The 17,467-nt window shown below is 39.2% G+C and overlaps 1 protein-coding gene and 1 non-coding gene across 10 annotated transcripts in view; one reads left to right on the forward strand and one right to left on the reverse strand.

Annotated features, from left to right (window-relative positions):
* Positions 1-17,467, forward strand: part of CHEK2 (checkpoint kinase 2) — a 47,529-nt gene that overhangs the window by 324 nt on the left and 29,738 nt on the right. For 6 of the 9 annotated variants that reach the window (XR_002787964.2, XR_002787963.2, XM_023559268.2 and 3 more), the window contains exons 2-5: positions 2,199-2,589; positions 12,726-12,850; positions 12,969-13,116; positions 17,331-17,421. Coding sequence is in view for 7 of the 9 variants with exons in the window: in XM_023559268.2 (XP_023415036.1) it covers positions 2,205-2,589; positions 12,726-12,850; positions 12,969-13,116; positions 17,331-17,421 (749 nt within the window). In the remaining 2 variants the exon portion in view is untranslated. Of the gene's footprint in view, position 1; positions 1,055-2,198; positions 2,590-12,725; positions 12,851-12,968; positions 13,117-17,330; positions 17,422-17,467 lie in introns of those variants that run through there. The other 3 variants (XM_023559264.2, XM_023559265.2, XM_064272507.1) reach the window with 3 other exon arrangements.
* LOC111753117 (U6 spliceosomal RNA) lies at positions 7,148-7,254 on the reverse strand. Its single transcript, XR_002787972.1, has one exon. It is a non-coding gene; the product is annotated as a U6 spliceosomal RNA (small nuclear RNA).

The raw sequence follows: 17,467 nt of genomic DNA on the forward strand, positions 1-17,467 counted from the left end.
CTTATGCGAGCAGAATCTCTGGAGCTTCCGCTTTGCCGAATTTGAGCTCCCGGGGGGGAGGGGGGGAGGCGAGTACGTGGGCGACTCTTCCTTCTTTGTAGATAAACTTGGAGGTGAAGTTTACATTCCCTCGTGACTTACAAGCTGCTACTGGCCTAGACCTAGAAGGTGGGAAGTTAAAAAGTTATGCTCTTAAAAATCACAGCGAAGTTGCTTTGTAAGGAGTTCTATGAATGTTAATGATTACTGCCATGATTTAAATTCAATATCGTAAGTATTTTTGGCGAACCCACTTTAGCTGCTATGCGCTGCAGGAACAAGAAACCCACTGCCCTATGTGTGTGTGTGTAGCGGATGCCTTGCGAGTGGCCTTAAGTGTGAGGGATGGGGTGGCAGGGAATGGGCAGCCAGCACGAGACGTCTTTGAGACTCAGTTTCTTTAATGAAAAAAGATTGTGTTGCATATGTGAGGCTTTTTTCTCGCTGTAGGATTCTTCGGGACTGGAAGTCTGTTCACAGTCATGGGTTTTGCTGTGGTTATTGTGGCCTTTCACACCCCACTCCGCATGGCCTGCTGATATAAGTAGCTCCCAGTTATCATGCATTACTGGGGTGGAGGGGGAGGTGGGTAGAGCAGAGGGCTAGCATTACATGCATCACTTCATTTAATCCTCACTATTTATTTGCTTTTTTCATATGAGTAAACTGAGACTCAGAGAGATTGGGACCTGCCCAGTGTCATGCAAAGATTTGAGGCAGGCCTCTGACTCCTAGGCTCTACACCTCTAGCAACTCCACCATACCTTCTCACTATTGCTGAGGCCGGGGTGGTCCCAGCTCTTTATTTTTGTCTGAGTGGGTGGACCCTTGTCCTAAGCAAATGATGGCTGCCACCTCTTAACACGCTCTTTCTTTCTCCACTTACAAAGGGTGGGGACTAGATGCAGGCGAAGAAGTCTTGTTCAGAAAGCTACAGAAGGACCCAACCTGGCTGAGGCAGTTTTAGACCAGCAGGTTCTGGAGTGGCAGACGCAGCTCTGGCATCACCTTCCTGGTGTGTTTTAAGAAAAGCTCCTCAGGACCTTTGTATCTTGAAAGCTGTGTAAATGCAGTAACGTTGTTTACAACATTCTCCTGAAGGATTAACCTGAATGTGGGGAAAGGAAATACTTCCATTAAAAAAAAAAAGTCAAATTGGATCAGGCTTGCAAGTTACTTTGATTTTACAGGAGGTTCTGTTGTTTGAGTATAACTATCCATCAAGTTAAGTCTAAAGAAAGGGAGCCTCTGTTATGGTATCTGTGACTCAGAGAATGGTTCAGAATTCTGTCCAGAATGGAAGGCCTTTTGGGATGCTGAAAAGATGAACCCATAGTTACTTAGCATCAGAAGAGCTAGGTGGAGTTGTTTAGAGCAGTCTGGTTTGTGCTCTGTTTCTTTAAGTGGCCTGACCCAAGTTAGGTGCCAGGGGATCTGGAATGAACAAACTGGATATGGTCTCTGTCCTTCTGGAGTAGGCCTGGGTCAGGGTGAAGGAGAGACATCCGATGTGTTTTATGTCAATGACAACCCTAGCCATTGTATGGTTTCTCTTTGCTCAGCTTCTACCTTTGTCCACCTGACAGTTCCCCGCCTTCTTTCCCTCTCAAAATATATATGAAATTTAAGTGTAGTGTTAGTTGTATTAATGAATAGGGTTTAGGTTTCATTTCTAATTTTTAAAAATTGAGGGAATGTAAGCTTTTGAGCCTTTGACCCCATTCCCCCCAACTCAAAAACTATTGGTCTAAATTGTTAGCATTTTAACTTTTTAAAATAATTTGTCTTATTTTTGTTGTGGAGAATATACACAGTAGGACATACACCAATTCAACAGCTTCTACATTTACAAATCTACATTGATTACATTCTTTGAGTGGTGCAGCCATTTTCGTTCCTCCCACACTAACAAACTCATTGCCTCCTAAATTTCCTGTCTAACCTTTCAAGTTGCTATTGACAATTTGATCTCGTGTAGATAGATCTTAAAAGAGCATAGTGCTCACAGCAGACGTAGCATTTTAATTTTTGCAGAGCATGTGTATCCTGTCTTTTTTTTTTTTTAATTTAAAACCATTGTAATTTGCCCACCTTTCACTCTTGAACTTTAAGTTTTGTTCCTTGAAACTTATCTTATTGGTGAACACTTGCTTTTTGAGGTCCTGATGTCTCGAGAGGCAGATATGGATTGTCAGCAGTCCCAAGACGGCACCTCCTCACAGTCTCAAGGCGCCACCTCCTCTCAGTCCGCCACCTCCTCTCAGCCCGCCTTCTCCTCCTCCTGGCAGTCGCACAGCAGCTCCTTGCAGTCCCCTGGCCTTTCCTCACAGCCCCACGGCTCTTCGCAGTCCCAGAACACATCTGGCTCCTCCTCTGGCACAGTACACACATCCAGTCAGTCCTCTCACTCCAGCTCCGGGACGCTGAGTTCCGTAGACACAGTGTCCACTCAGGAACTCTACTCTATTCCCGAGGACCAAGAACCAGAGGAGCCCATCCCGGCCCCCTGGGCTCGATTATGGGCCCTTCAGGATGGATTCTCCAATCTCGGTAAGCGTCTTTGTTATATGATGCAATGTTTCATTCAGAAAGACAACTACAGTAAGTTGTAGTAGAAGGCTCGAGTCGCTCCTGGAGTGATTCTGGAGTTTGATGGTGATGGAAGATGAAACTGAGGAAGCAGTGTTGGGTCGTACATTAGCTCTTAACCCCTTTTGGATTCCCTTTATTTATTCTTACAGCAGATACTTTTTGGGCATTTGTGCTGTGCTGTTGGGCTGAGGTTCTTGAACAGAGCTGTGGACTCTCCCCAGAAAACTGCAGTTTCATGCAAACTTGTAAACATTTCTCATTGAATCTTGGAAGCTTTGCAAATTAATAACCCTGAGGTGGTTTGTGATGATTTCAGAGCATCAGTTTTGTAGTTTTGGAGACTAGAGGGAAGGCTATTTATTAGTTACCTGCTGCTGATTTTTGCTTCAGAGCAGCCAACCTTGCAATTTAAGTATGTTCATTCTCTCTGATAGCTCCTAGTTCCAGTAATCAGGCTTTGTTATGGGTATATTTGAAATAGCTTTTTTCTTCCTGCTTAGATTAAAATGACCTCTATGTTTAAAAACATGAACTTGAAGTTAACAGAATAGAAAGTAATATTATAAAGAAATGAATGACTAATGTATCATTTTGTACCTTGCTGTTAGCCCTTTAATGTCCACTTTCATGAATTGAAACAATAGTAACAAGTAGACATTCCATATGTTCGCTAGGTCCCTGTATAACTTTAAACTTAGAACTTAACATTTGGAGTGTTCTTTTTTACACATTTAAGCCATATGTTTAAAATAGGCTTAGGGCTTATGTATGGTGAGTGTAAAACAGGAAAATGCTGGGAAAAGGTGAAGTGGGATGCCACATCTTTAAAAGTGAGAACATGTGTATGAAGTCAGGTAGGATAATCATCATAATGATACTCAATAAATAGAAGCATTATTGTTATGCTGTTGATTCACACCTATATTTTCTTACAATAGTTTTATAGTTTTAGTTCTTACAGTTAGGTCTTTGATCCATATAGAGTTGATTTTTGTATATAGTATGAGATGGGAGGGGTCCAGCCCCATTGTTTGCATGTGGATATCTATTTGTCTTAGCAACATTTGTTGAAAGACTGTTCTTTTCTCATTGAATTGAACACTCCTTGGAAATCAATTGACTATAAATGTGTCTTACTTATCTAGTGCTGCCATACCAGAAATACCACAGTGGATGCTTTAACAAAGAGAAATTTATTTCCTCACAGTAAAGTAGGCTAAAAATCCAAATTCAAGGCATCAGCTCCAGGGGAAGGCTTTCTCTGTCTGTCAGCTCTGGAAGAAGGTCCTGGTCCTCAAACTTCCCTTGGTTGAGGAGCTTCTTAGGCGCTGGGACCCTGGGTCCAAAGGACGCGCTCTACTGATGCTGCTTTCTTGGTGGTATGTGTCCCCAACTCACTGCTTGCTTCCCTTTCATCTCTTGAGAGATAAAAGGTGGTGCAGGCCACACCCCAGGGAAACTCCCTTTACCTTGGATCAGGGAGGTGATCTGAGTGAGGGTGGTGGTATAATCCCACCCTAATCATCCCAACATAAAATTACAATCACAAAATGAAGGACAACCACAGAATACTGGGAATCATGGCCTAACCAAGTTGATATACACATTTTTGGGGGGACATAATTCAATCCATGACAAAATGTCTGACTCTTAACAGATTCCATTGATCTACATGTCTATCCTTATGTCAGTATTACTCACTCTTGGTTATTGAAGCTTTGTAGTAAATTTTGAAATTGAGGAGTGTAAGTCTCAATACTAATTTGTTCTTCCTGTTTAGATATTTTGGCTATTGTGAATTATTTCTATTTCCACATAAGTTTTAGGATCAGCTTGTCAATTTCTAGAAATAAACCAGCTCAGATTTTGACAGTGACCACATTGAATCTTTAGATCAATTTGAGGAGTATTGCCATCTTAACATTATTAAGTCTTCCAATCCATGAACATGGGATGCCTTTGCATTTATTTATGTCTTCTTTAATTTTTTTCATTGATGTTTTGAATTTTCAGTTTATATGTCTTATATCTCTTTTGTTAAATTTTTCTTAAATTTATTCTAAAGTACTTTATTCTTTTTGTTGCTATTATAAATGAAATTGTCTTCTTAATATCATTTGTTTTTGATTATTCATTGTGGGTGTATAGAGATACAGTAGATTTTTGTATACTGATGTTATATCCTGCAACCTTATTGAACTCAATTATTAGCTCTGTTAGTTTTATAGGGTTGCTATGAGTCAGAATCGACTTGACGGCAATGGGTTTTTAATAGTTTTATTGTAGATTTATTAGGATTTTCTATATACAAGTATTAGAGATTGAATTGTGTGCCTCAAAATGTGTGTCAGCTTGGCTAGGCAATGATTCCCAGTATTGTGTGATAGTCTGCTATTTTGTCATCTGATATGATTATTCTATGTGTGGTAAAACTTCTGTGATGTTAATGAGGCAGGATTAGAGGTAGTTACCTTAATGAAGAAGGATTCAATCTACAAGATTAGGTTGTATCTTGAGTCAATCTCTTTTGAGATGTAAAAGAGAGATGTGAACAGAGAGACAGAGGGACCTCATGCCACCAAGAATGAAGAACCAGGGGGAGAGAGTGTGTCCTTTGGACCCGGGGTCCTTGTCCTGAGATGCTGCTAGACCAGGGTAAGATTTGATGACAAGAACCTTCCCCAGAACTGACAGAGAGTCTTATCCTGGATCTGCTGCCCTGAATTTGGACTTCTAGCCTCCTAGACTGTAAGAGCATAAATTTCTCTTTGTTAAAGTCATTCACTTGTAGTATTTCTGTTACAGTAGCGCTAGATAACTAAGACAACAGGATTGTGTCATCTTCCTTTCCAGTCTGGATGCTTTCTATTTCTTTTTCTTGCCTAATTGCCCTGGCTAAAACCTCTAGAACAATGTTGAAGAGAAATAGGGAGAATGGACATCTCTGTCTTATTCCTGATCTTACATGGAAAGTTTTCAGTCTTTCACTATTAAGTATGATGTTAACTGTGTTTTTTTTTTTTTTTTTTTGGTAGAATGTCCTTTATCAGGTTGGGGAAGTTCCCTCCTATTCTAGTTTTTTGAGTGTCATTTTATCATGAAGGGGTGTTGGCTTTTGTCAAAAGCTTTTTTGCCTATATCAATTTTTTTTTTTTTTTATTGAAAGGATAATGTGGTTTTTGTCCTTTACTCTCTTGTTACTGTATGTTGCATTAACTCATGTTTGATGTTAAATCAACCTTGCTTTCCTGAGATAAATCCCACTTGATTATGTATGGTATTTTTATGTTACTGGATTTGATTTACTAGTATTTTGTTGATTTTTGCATATGTATTCATAAGGGTTATTGGTCTGTGGTTTTCTTAGGATGTCTTTGTCTAGTTTTGGTGTCAGAGTAATACTGGCCTCATAGAATGTGTTGGAAAAGATTTCTTCCTCCTGTATTTTTTGGAAGAGTTTGTGAAGAATTGCTATTATTGTTTCTTCAAATGTTTGGAGGAAGATACAGTGAAGCCATGTGGGCCTGGGATTCTCTTTGTGGGAAGTTTTTTGGTTACTAATTCAATATTTATCCTTGTTATAGGTTTATTCAGATTTTCTGTTTCTTGGTAATTTATATTTTTCTAGGACTTTGTCCATTTTATCTGTGTCATCTGGTATACAGTTGTTCATAATAGTCCCTTCTAATCCTTTTTATTTAAGTAGGGACAGTCATGATGTGTCCTCTTAGTGATTTTAATATTTGAGTCTTCTCTCTGTTGATTTTAAGTATTTGAGTGTTCTGTTTCTTGACCGGTCTAGCCAAAGGTTTGTCAATTTTGTCAATCTTTTCAAAGAACCAACTTTTTAGAAATTTTTGTTTATCTGTTGTTGAGAAGATATGCAACAAAACATACACCAGTTCAACAGTTTCTACATGTACAATTCAATGATATTCATTACATTGTTTGAGTTGTACAACCATTCTTACCCTCCTTTTCTGTGTCGTTCCTCATCCATTTACATAAACTCACTGCCCCCAAGGTTCCTATCCAATCTTTCGAGTTGCTGTTGTCAATTTGATCCCATATAGATAGTTCTTAAAAGAGTGTAATGCTCAAGGTAGATATTCTTTACTAGCTAAGCTAAACTATTGTTTGGTTTTAAGAAGACTTCAGGGGATATTTTTGGTTTAAGGTGTAAAGATTATCTCAAGGCGATCATTTTGGTGGTTCATCCAGCCTTTATGGCTCAAGAAAATCTAGATTCCATGAGAATTTGAAATTCTGTTTCAAAGAATGAGCGTTTGGTGTCATTGATTTTCTCTATTATTGTTCTAGTCTTTATTTCATTAATTTCTGCTTTAATCTTTATTATTTTCGACCCTCTGTTTGATGTAGGTTTTATTTGCTCTTTTTTTTTCAGTGTGTTAAGGCAGAAAATTAGGTAATCGATTTGAACTCTTAATTCTTTTTTTTTCTTTCTCTGTCATTGTACTTATTTAATTTTTATTGCACTTTAAGTGAAAGTTTACCAAAAAACATGGAACGCTTCATGAATTTGTGTGTCATCCTTACGCCGGGGCCATGCTGGTCTTCTCTGTATCATTCCAATTTTAGTATATGTGCTGCTGAAGTGAGCACTCTTGTTTTTTCATGTAGGCATTTGCAGCTACACATTTTCCTCTAAGTAATGCTTTAGCTGCATACCATAAAATTTGATTAGGTTGTGTTTTCATTTTCATTCATTTCAAAGTTTTTTTTTTAATTTTCTTTGTCATTACTCCTTGATTATTCAGCAGTGTGTTGTTTCATTTCCACCTGTTTGTGACTTCCCCAAATTTCTTTGTGTTATTGATTTCTAATTTCATTACATTGTTATGAGAGAACATACTTCATATGACCTTAATCCTTTTGAAATTATTGAAGGCAATTTCTTTTCTTTTTTTTTAAATAATTTTTATTGTGCTTTGAGTGAAAGCTTACAAATGAAGCCAGTCTGTCACACAAAAACCCATATACACCTTGCTACACACTCCCACTTACTCTTCCCGTAATGAGACAGCCTGCTCTCTCCCTCCACTCTCTGTTTTCATGTCCATTTTGTCAGCTTCTAACCCCCTCCACCCTCTCATCTCCCCTCCAGGCAGGAGATGCCAACATAGTCTCAAGTGTCCACCTGATCCAAGAAGCTCACTCCTCACCAGCATCCCTCTCCAACCCATTGTCCAGTCTAATCCATGTCTGAAGAGTTGGCTTCGGAAATGGTTCCTGTCCTGGGCCAACAGAAGGTCTGGGGGCCATGACCACTGGGGTCCTTCTAGTCTCAGTTAGACCATTTAAGTCTGGTCTTATGAGAATTTGGGGTCTGCATCCCACTGCTCTCCTGCTCCCTCAGTGGTTCTCTGTTGTGTTCCCTGTCAGGGCAGTCATCAGTTGTAGCTGGACACCATCTAGTTCTTCTAGTCTCAGGATGATGTAGTCTCTCGTTCATGTGGCCCTTTCTGTCTCTTGGGCTCGTAATCGCCTTGTGTCTTTGGTGTTCTTCATTCTCCTTTGATCCAGGTGTGTTGAGACCAATTGATGCATCTTAGATGGCTGTTTGCTAGCGTTTAAGACCCCAGATGCCACTCTTCAAAGTGGGATGCAGAATGTTTTCTTAATAGATTTTATTACGTCAGTTGACTTAGATGTCCCCTGAAACCATGTTCCCGACCCCTGCCCCAGCTACGCTGGCCTTCATAGCATTCAGTTTATTCAGGAAACTTCTTTGCTTTTGGTTTAGTCCAACTGTGCTGACCTCCCCTGTATTGTGTGCTGTCTTTCTGAGGGCAATTTCTGACTTAGCTTAGGGTTTATCCTGGAAAATGTTCCATGTGCATTTGAGAAGAATGGGTATTCAGCAGTTGTTGGGTATAGTAGTTGAACCCTATTATTGAAACCTTACAATGATCTTATGAGTGAGAATTATTATTCTTAGCTCTATTTTACTGAATAGCAAACTGAGGCTTAGAAAGAAATTAAGTAACTTGTCTACAGTATTACAGTCAGAAGTTGTAGAGGAAGGATTTGAACCAGGGACTTTAAGACTTTAAGCTTATGTTCTTAACCTATAATATGGGAAAGAAGTGAGTATGGGGTGAGAGTGTTTTGGGATATACTTTCGCCTTGAAGGGTAAAGAAATTAGCAGCCAAGGTAACTGTGGAGCCCAAGGGAGGCTTGTTCCTGTTTGAAATGAAAGTGAGAGAAACTGGTAGAGAAAGAGAGAGGAGGAAAAAAACAAAAAAAAGGAAAAAAATAAATATGGGTGTATAATTGTTAAGGGGGCAAGGATGAGGGTCCTGCAGTTAGAAAGACTTGGGTTTAAGTCTTAGCTCTGTCCTCTGCTAGCTGTGAGACCTCAGGTAGGTGATATTACTTCTCTGAGCCTCACAGTCCTCATTTGTAAAATGGGTAAATAATGTTAAAGAAAAGAGGAAGAAGACAGGCCAAAGGTCTAAACAGAATGGAATCAAAGGGAGACATTTTGGAGGCAAGCTTCACGTTACCTGTCCGTACGAGGACAGTGTTGCAGGATAAATTTTTTTTTCCCTTTCACCATTTTTTTTTTTTTTTAATTGTGCTTTAGGTGAAGGTTGCAGGATTTTTTTTTTTTTATTGTAATTTAGGTCAAAGTTTACAGAACAAATTAGTTACTCGTTATACAGTTAATACACAAATAGTTTTGTTGCCAAATTGGTTGCCAGCCCTGTGATGTGTCAACACTCTCCCCCTCTCCACCCCAGATTCTCTGTTTTCATTCATCCAGTTTTTCTGTCCTTTCCTGCCTTCTCACCTTTGCTTTTGGGCTGATTTGCCCATTAGTCTCATATTCATAATTGAGCTATGAATCGACGTCATTTATGTGTGTTATTGTTGGCCTTATACCTGTTGCTGTCAAGTTGATTCTGACTCATAGCGATCCTATAGGACAGCATAGAACTGCACCATAGGGTTTTCAAGGAGCGGTGGATTCAAACTGCTAACCTTTTGGCTAGCAGCCGAACTCCTAACCGCTACATCATAGGGCTCTGTTGGCCTTATAGACCTGTCTGATCTTTGTCTGAAGAATGAGCCTCAGGAGTCACTTCAGTACTGAGTTAAAAGGGTATCCGTGGACCATACGCTTGTGATTTCTCCAGTCTCTGTCAGACCAGAGGACCTGGTTAGTTTTTGTGTGTGTGTGAATTCTGAGTTTTGTTCTACATTTTTTTCCCACTCTGTTTGGACCCTCTATTGTGATCCCTGCCAGAGCAGTCAGCAGTGGTAACTGGGTACAGGATAAATTTTTTCAAGTGAAATTTCCAAGTCAATGGATGTATCTTAGCTAGTGCAGCTGTAACAAGCTTTAAAGAACAGAAACTTAATTTCTCACTGTTCTGGTAGCCCCGGGTGTTCCTTGGTTCTTGGCTTGTAGAGTGTCCTCACATGTTCTCTTCCTCTGTATGTGCATGCATGCCAGTGTCTATGGTGCTTTTTCTAGAACTCAGAGATGACTAGGTTTCCTATCCACCCTATGACCTCAACTGATTGATTACATTACATTATATTAGGTTGCATTATGAAAGGTGATTACATTAGATTAGATTCCGTGTACAGGTATGTTGTTGCTGTTAGGTGTCCTCAAGTTGGCTGTGACACATAGAGACCTTATATACAGCACAATGAAATACTGTCACTGAGCCCGCATCATGATGGTTGCAGTATTTGAGTCTATTGTTACAGCTGTTGTGTCAGTCTCTCTCAGTGAAGGCTTCCCTTGTTTTCGCTGACCCTCTACTTTACCAACCTTGAAGCCCCTTTCTGGTGATTGGTCTTTCCTGATGGTGTGCCCAAAGTAAGCAAACTGAAGTCTGGCTATCCTTGCTCCTAAGGAGCATTCTGGTTGTATTTCTTCTAAGACTGATTTGTTCACACTTCTGGCAGTCCACAGGGTATTCAGTATTCTTCACCTACAGTCAGAATGCGTCAGTTTTTTTTCTGCCTTTTTCATTGTCTGGCTTTCACATGCATATGAGGCGATTGAAACGATATGGCTTGGGTCAGGCCATAGGTATAGGGGTTAGGATTCCAACACATATTTGGGGGGACACAATTCAATCCAAAATAGGGTGTGTGCATATGTAATTCTGATTGATTTTGCCTAATTGTGCTTCCTACACTGTGTACAAATTCACATTTCTACTGGTAGTGTTTGACTGTGCCTGCTCCTCCACATCGATGGCCAACACAGTTTGAGACTTTTTTTTAACTGTTATAAAACATACATAATGTAAAGTTTGCCATTTTAACCATTTTTTAGTGTACAATTCAGTGGTGTTAGTACATTCACAATGTTGTGTAACTGTCACTACTGTCTATTTCCATATCTTTTTTATCATCCCAAACAGAAACTCTATACTCATTAAATAATAACTTCTCATTTATCCTCTCCCCTTAGCCCCTGGTAACCTCTGTTCTCCTTTTTGTCCCTATGAATTTGCCTATTCTTAGGTACCTATAGTTGGGATAATATTTTTTCCTTTTGTTTCTGGCTTATTTCTTTAGGATTCATCCATGTTGTATTATATATCAGAACCTTATTCCTTTTTATGAATTTCCTGTATACAAGATTGTGCCATCATCCTTTCCAATCTGGATGCTTCCTATTTCTTTTTCGTTCCTAATTGTCCTGGCTAAAACCTCTAGTACATGTTGACTAAAAATAGGGACAGTGGACATCCTTGTCTTATTCCCTGTCTTACTGGGAAAGGTTACAGTTTCTCACCATTAAGTATGATGTTAAAAAAAACCCATTGCCATCCAGTTGATTCTGACTCATAGCGACCCTGTAAGACAGAGTAGAACTGCACTATAGGGTTAGTATGATGTTAGCTGTTTTTATGTTTTTATGTTTTTGGTAGATACGCTTTATCAGCTTGGACAGGTTCTCTCCTATTCCTAGTTTTTTGAGTATTCTTTTATCATAAAGAGGTGTTGGATTTTATATAATGCATACTATTCTATTGCATATATACACTGCATTTTGTTTGTTCATCTATCTTTTGATGGACAATGGAGTAATATGAGACTTTTTGATCTTTATCAATTGGATAGGTGAAACAGGGAATGCTAATATAGTTTTGTTTTTAAAAGTTTCTTGTATTGAGTTACCTCAGATATCTCTTCATATACTTGAGCCATTTGTGTTTCCACCCCTTGTAAGTTATCTTTTCATATTCTTTACTCTTTTTCAATTGGGTTGTTTGTCTTATTGATTTGTATGCACTTTATCTATATTAAGGGAATTAATCATCTGTGCTATAAGTTACTAATATTTTCCCTGGTTTGTCTTTTGAACATTTAATTGCCTACCATTTGAATTTTCCTAGGTACTGGCACTGTACTCTTAAACAACTGAGCCAAGGCTGGAGTTTTTGTTCTAACGAGGGGTGCTAATATACAGATAATCAAGATGATTACAATTAAAGGAAGTAAAACAGGATATCATTATGATGAGAGGTGGATGGCGAGGTAGGGATTTGCTTCTGTAGAAAGTCTAGTGGGAGATGATATTTGAGTCTTACCCTGAAAGACAATATAGAATGAACCATTCACGTAGCTGGGGGGAGAGAAAGCGCAAGGGCCCCGAAGCAGGTGTGAGCCCAGCCTGTTCAGGGTTGCTATATAATTAGCAAGGGGGTAGGGGTATAAGGTATGGTTGGAAAGGAGGCAGAGGCCAGATCCTGCATCTAGCAGGCCATGAGGAGGAGTACAATTTTTATATTTAGTGGGAAACCTTTGGTGAGTATTAAGCAGGAGTTTGTTAATATTGTTAACTATTATTATAAGTCATGAAGATTATTTGAGGACTTTTAATGACTGCTTATTATTTCATAATTAAATATTGAACCTATGGTTGGAAAATTTTATTTTCCCCCTTAACTGAATGCTATAAAATCTTCCGTAAACAAATCTATAATTTTGATCACCTTCTTAGGCTATTTTCCTACAAGTAGAATTTATGAACTTTTTTTTTCGAGGTGTTTGCTACATTAAATTCAATAGCCCTGTGGTTTGTGCTTTTGTGTTACAGAGTGTGTTAATGACAACTACTGGTTTGGGAGAGACAGAAGCTGTGAATATTGCTTCGATGAGCCACTGCTGAAAAGAACAGACAAATACCGGACATATAGCAAGAAACACTTTCGGATTTTCAGAGTAGGTGACAAATATCCATATACTTGGGAGAGCTGGTAATATAGTCATTTCTCTTAGATATTGTTTCTCTATAAATCCCCTCTGTTAAAACTTTGAAATAAAATGTTCTCTATTTTAGGAAATGGGTCCTAAAAACTCTTACATCGCATACATAGAAGATCACAGTGGGAATGGAACCTTTGTAAATAGAGAGCTTGTAGGGAAAGGAAGACGCCTTCCGTTGAATAACAATTGTGAAATTGCACTTTCAGTATGGAATAATAAAGGTAATATTATGATGTTGTGGTTACTGGATTTTTTTTCCCCTCCTATTCGACTCCACGGCACTGGGTTTTTTTTATATAAAAGGAAGATTGACGTTTTTGTCTTTGTAGATTATGGTTTAAGAGAGTTTGCATTCAAGATTCAATTCAGTCTTAATTGCATTTTTTTAAAAAAACTTTATTTGTTGTTGAGAGTATACACAGCAAAACATACACCAATTCAACAGTTTCTACATGTACAATTCAGTGGCACTGATTATATTCTTCGAGTCGTACAACCATTCTCACCATCCTTTTCTGAGTTGTTCCTCCCCCATTGACATAAACTTACTGTCCTCTAAGGTTCCTTTCTAATCTTCGGGTTGCTGTTGTCAGTTTGATCCCATATAGATAGATCTTAAAAGAGCATAATGCACAAGGCAGACATTTTTTTTTTTTACTAGTTAAGCTAAACTATTGTTGGTTTTAAAGTTTAAAAATTATCTCAGGACAGTAGCTTAAAGGGTTCATCCAGCCTCCATGGCTCTAGAAAGCCTGGAGTCCATGAAAATATGAAGTCTGTTCTGCATTTTCCTCCTTTTGATCAGGATTCTTCTATAGAATTTTTGATCAAAGTGTTTAGCAATAGTAGCTGGACACCATCCAGTTCTTCTGGTCTCATGGCAAAGGAGGCAGATGTTTGTGGAGGCAATTAGCCACACATTCCATTTCCTCCTCCTCCTGAGTCTTTTTCCTCCGTTGCTGCAGGTGAATAGAGACCAATTGATGCACCTCAGATGGCAGCTTGTAAGCTTTTAAGACCTCAGGCACTATGCAGCAAACTAGGAGGCAGAACAGAAGCACCAAACATGTTACCTAATTGCATTTTTAAACTATGAAGAAGTTACAGCAAGGCAGATTTTCTTAGGTTTCATTGGTTTGATGGTTTTATTTAAAGCTGTATCCTGTCATGCGAATTAACACATTGCTTAAGATAAATTATAGTTCATTAATTGACTCAGTTTATACCACATCAGTCTTAGATATGTCTGAGTTGTTGTTTTAGGCCATTAATTTATCCTTTATTCTTCACTTCCTCCCTCCTTCCTCCTTACCTGTCCATCCGTACATCCATCTTTGCATACAGTTATTGAGCACTTGTTATATGCCAGTCATTAGACTATGGCTTTTTCCATAAGAGGCTCAATGTACACCTTCGACCTTCTTAAGTAAAAAAAACTTCTTAAGTACCACATGGTTATTACCCTGTGCAAGTGAAGACATTTATTGTCATCATCAGGTATCGTCGTCTTGTAAGCATCCACTCCTAAAACTTCATGAATCTCACATTTAAAAATGAACATCTGTCATTCAGAGTTGTCTAGAAAGAATAAACCAAAACCAAACCCAGTGCTGTTGAGTCAATTCCGACTCAGTGACCCTATAGGACAGAGTAGAACTGCCCCATAGAGTTTCCAGGGAGCACCTGGTGGATTCGAACTGCTGACCCTCTGGTCAAATCTCCAAGCAGCCATAGCACTTAACCACTACGCCACCAGGGTTTCCCTAGAAAGAATAACTGACAAAAATAACCTAGAGTGCTAAAGACAGCTCATAGTGTTTTTAATTCCTTAGACAAGAGGAATACTTTTGTTTCTTTTATATAAAAAACCCAGAGCTTTCTAAACCTACCTGAGAGTCATAGTGACTTGGAGAGGTAGGTGCATTTGGGAGAGGGGTATCATCTTAAAAATACAGATTTTCAGGCACTCTACCACACATTCTGATCCAGTAGGTCTGAGGATTTGCAGTGTCCTGTCCAGGTGATGGAGTGTTGGTGGCAAAGTGGTTAAAGCACTTGACTGTGAACCCAAAGGTCAGCAGTTTGATCCACCTGCTGCTCTGTGGGAGAGAGATGTTCCAGTCTACTTCTGTAAAGACTTATAGGCTTGGAAACCCTATGGGGCAGCTCCACTCTCCTGTAGGGTTACTATGAGTCGGAATTGATCGACGGCAACAGGTTTGGTTTTGGTTTTGTTTGGGTGGCTCTTATGCAGCTCATCTTAACACTGGCATCTGGGAACCATGACTGTACCAAAAAAAAAAAGCTAAACCCTTTGCCATCGAGTCAATTCTGACTCATAGCGACCCTATAGGACAGAGTAGAGCTGCCCCATAGAGTTCCCAAAGAGCACCTAGTGGATTTGAACTGCTGACCTTTTGGTAGCACTTAACCACTACACCACCAGGGTTTCCAGTGACTATACTGGGCATTCTCAAGGGCATTTTATGATTGACTTCGTTTTCCTTGTTTCTGCCTGATAGTTATAGTCAGAGCAGCTTCATAATGTTCCACTATTTGTGAGCACCTGGTCGAGGGGGCAACTGGGCATTGAAATTTGGGCTGTCTTCCACCTGACAAGCTGTGTGCTGCCTTTTTCTAATTGGTTTGCCCATGTGGGGCACCTTTTCTCTTTGGTCTTCCTAAGGAGCACCTTTTTAAATTTGGACAAAGGTGCCTGATTATAGTGGACCGAACCAATACTCTGTGGGCTGCATTCAACCTGTTGACATTTTATTGGGCATTTTCTAATATTTGTAACTTTAACCTGAAAATCCAGATTTGTTTGAAAAGTTAGAATACCTGAGCACACAGATCCTGTGTTTCCGTATCTCTGGGATCTGCACGTGGTGGGTGTGGGGGAGTGCCTCCCTTAGGTGGGAGATATGGTTTCCGGTTCAAGTACCCACTATTCCATGCTGTGTTACACTCAACCCGGCCTCACCCATGTAGATTACCTCCCTGGCTTGTGTGGATGACCACGATTGTAATCCCTGAAGCAGTTCTTGACACTTAGGAGACGTATATCCCCACAGCCCTTCACATTCCCAGATTTTTGGATGCCACTGGAACATATAGCTTCATAAATATCCACAAGCACAGAAGAGTTAGGTCGTGGGAGGCTAACACGTCTCACTCTCTAGGCGAACGTCTACGCTCTGAATATCAACGTGGAATAAAGCACACTCAGGTGGCTCAGATTTGTGCTGGAGACCAAAACCTTAGGTTACACCGGGGAGGCCAAAGCCTGTCACGTGAAACCTGACTAGCTCAAGTGCCTTAATAAATTTCACTCTTTTGTAGATATTATAAGCAGTTGTAAATTTACTATAGATGACTCTTTAGATTTAAATGCTTGGTAACTGATTATAAGCTTGGCTGAGGTACCTGGTTAAATTATTAAAATTTTTTTTTTTTTTTTTAGTTACAGGCCAAATAGTAGAGAGATGAAAGGGATTTGTTTGGAAAATGCTATTTATCTAGCTTTACACGTAGATTCAAGATGGTTTGCAGTATAAAATACCAGATATGTACATGTATAAATGGCTTAGAGAAAATAATATGGTGAAACCTGTGAGAGCTGGAACTTGGCAGGACTGCCTTGTTCTGGGTCTCTTGCAAGTTTTCCACCTTTGACAGGATACAGTCTTAACACTTTTCTGTCACTCATTTTGGTGGAAAATATTTGAGTTTTCCTTCTCTAATAGGGTTCTGCTTTACCCAGCTTCCGGGTTTTGCAGATTTTACTGTACAAGTATGGTGACTTGTGTTCTAATTTTTATTGAGATATGTACTTGCCTAGGGAGCCCTGGTGGCGCAGTGGTTAGGAGCTTGGCTGCTAACCAAAAGGTAGGCAGTTCAAATCTATCAGCTGCTCCTTGGAAACCCAGTGGGGCAGTTCTACTCTGTCCCATAGGGTCGCTATGAGTTGGAATCGACTTGATGGCAATGGGTTTATGTTTTTTTTATTTTTTTCGGTGTGGCGCCTTGTGTTCTAATTTTTCTTGAGATGTGTTCTTACCTAGAACTTTATTTCTAGGCCCAGACTAATTGCTTTTTGGTTCTGGGGCTGGGCTAATCTGCATGAGTATTTTAGATTAGTACAGTTGATTAATATTCTGAGGTCAAGGAATAAGAATAGCATTTATATTATGAATTTCCTGCAAAGTAGTGAGAGCAATGCTGTATATTTCCATTGAAGGATGAAATTTGACTATTATTTCCCAAGGGTTTCACAATGTGCATTAACATAGCTAAATAATTCATTTAGGGTTACATATTAAATGTGATTTTAAATAATCTTTTTACATTCCATGAATTTTTTAAATTATAGGCTCAATTATCTTTTTTTTGTTGAATGAGTTAACAATACCTGTTTCTGCCCTTTTCTCCTTAGTTTTTGTATTTTTTGATCTGACTGTAGATGACCAGTCAGTTTATCCTAAAGAATTGAGAGACCAATACATCATGTCAAAAACCCTTGGAAGGTAATTTTTTTTTTTCTTATCAAAACTGTACTTTATTTATATTCTA

This window comes from Loxodonta africana, chromosome 19 (assembly GCF_030014295.1).
Source record: "Loxodonta africana isolate mLoxAfr1 chromosome 19, mLoxAfr1.hap2, whole genome shotgun sequence".
Classification (NCBI taxonomy): Eukaryota; Metazoa; Chordata; class Mammalia; order Proboscidea; family Elephantidae; genus Loxodonta; species Loxodonta africana.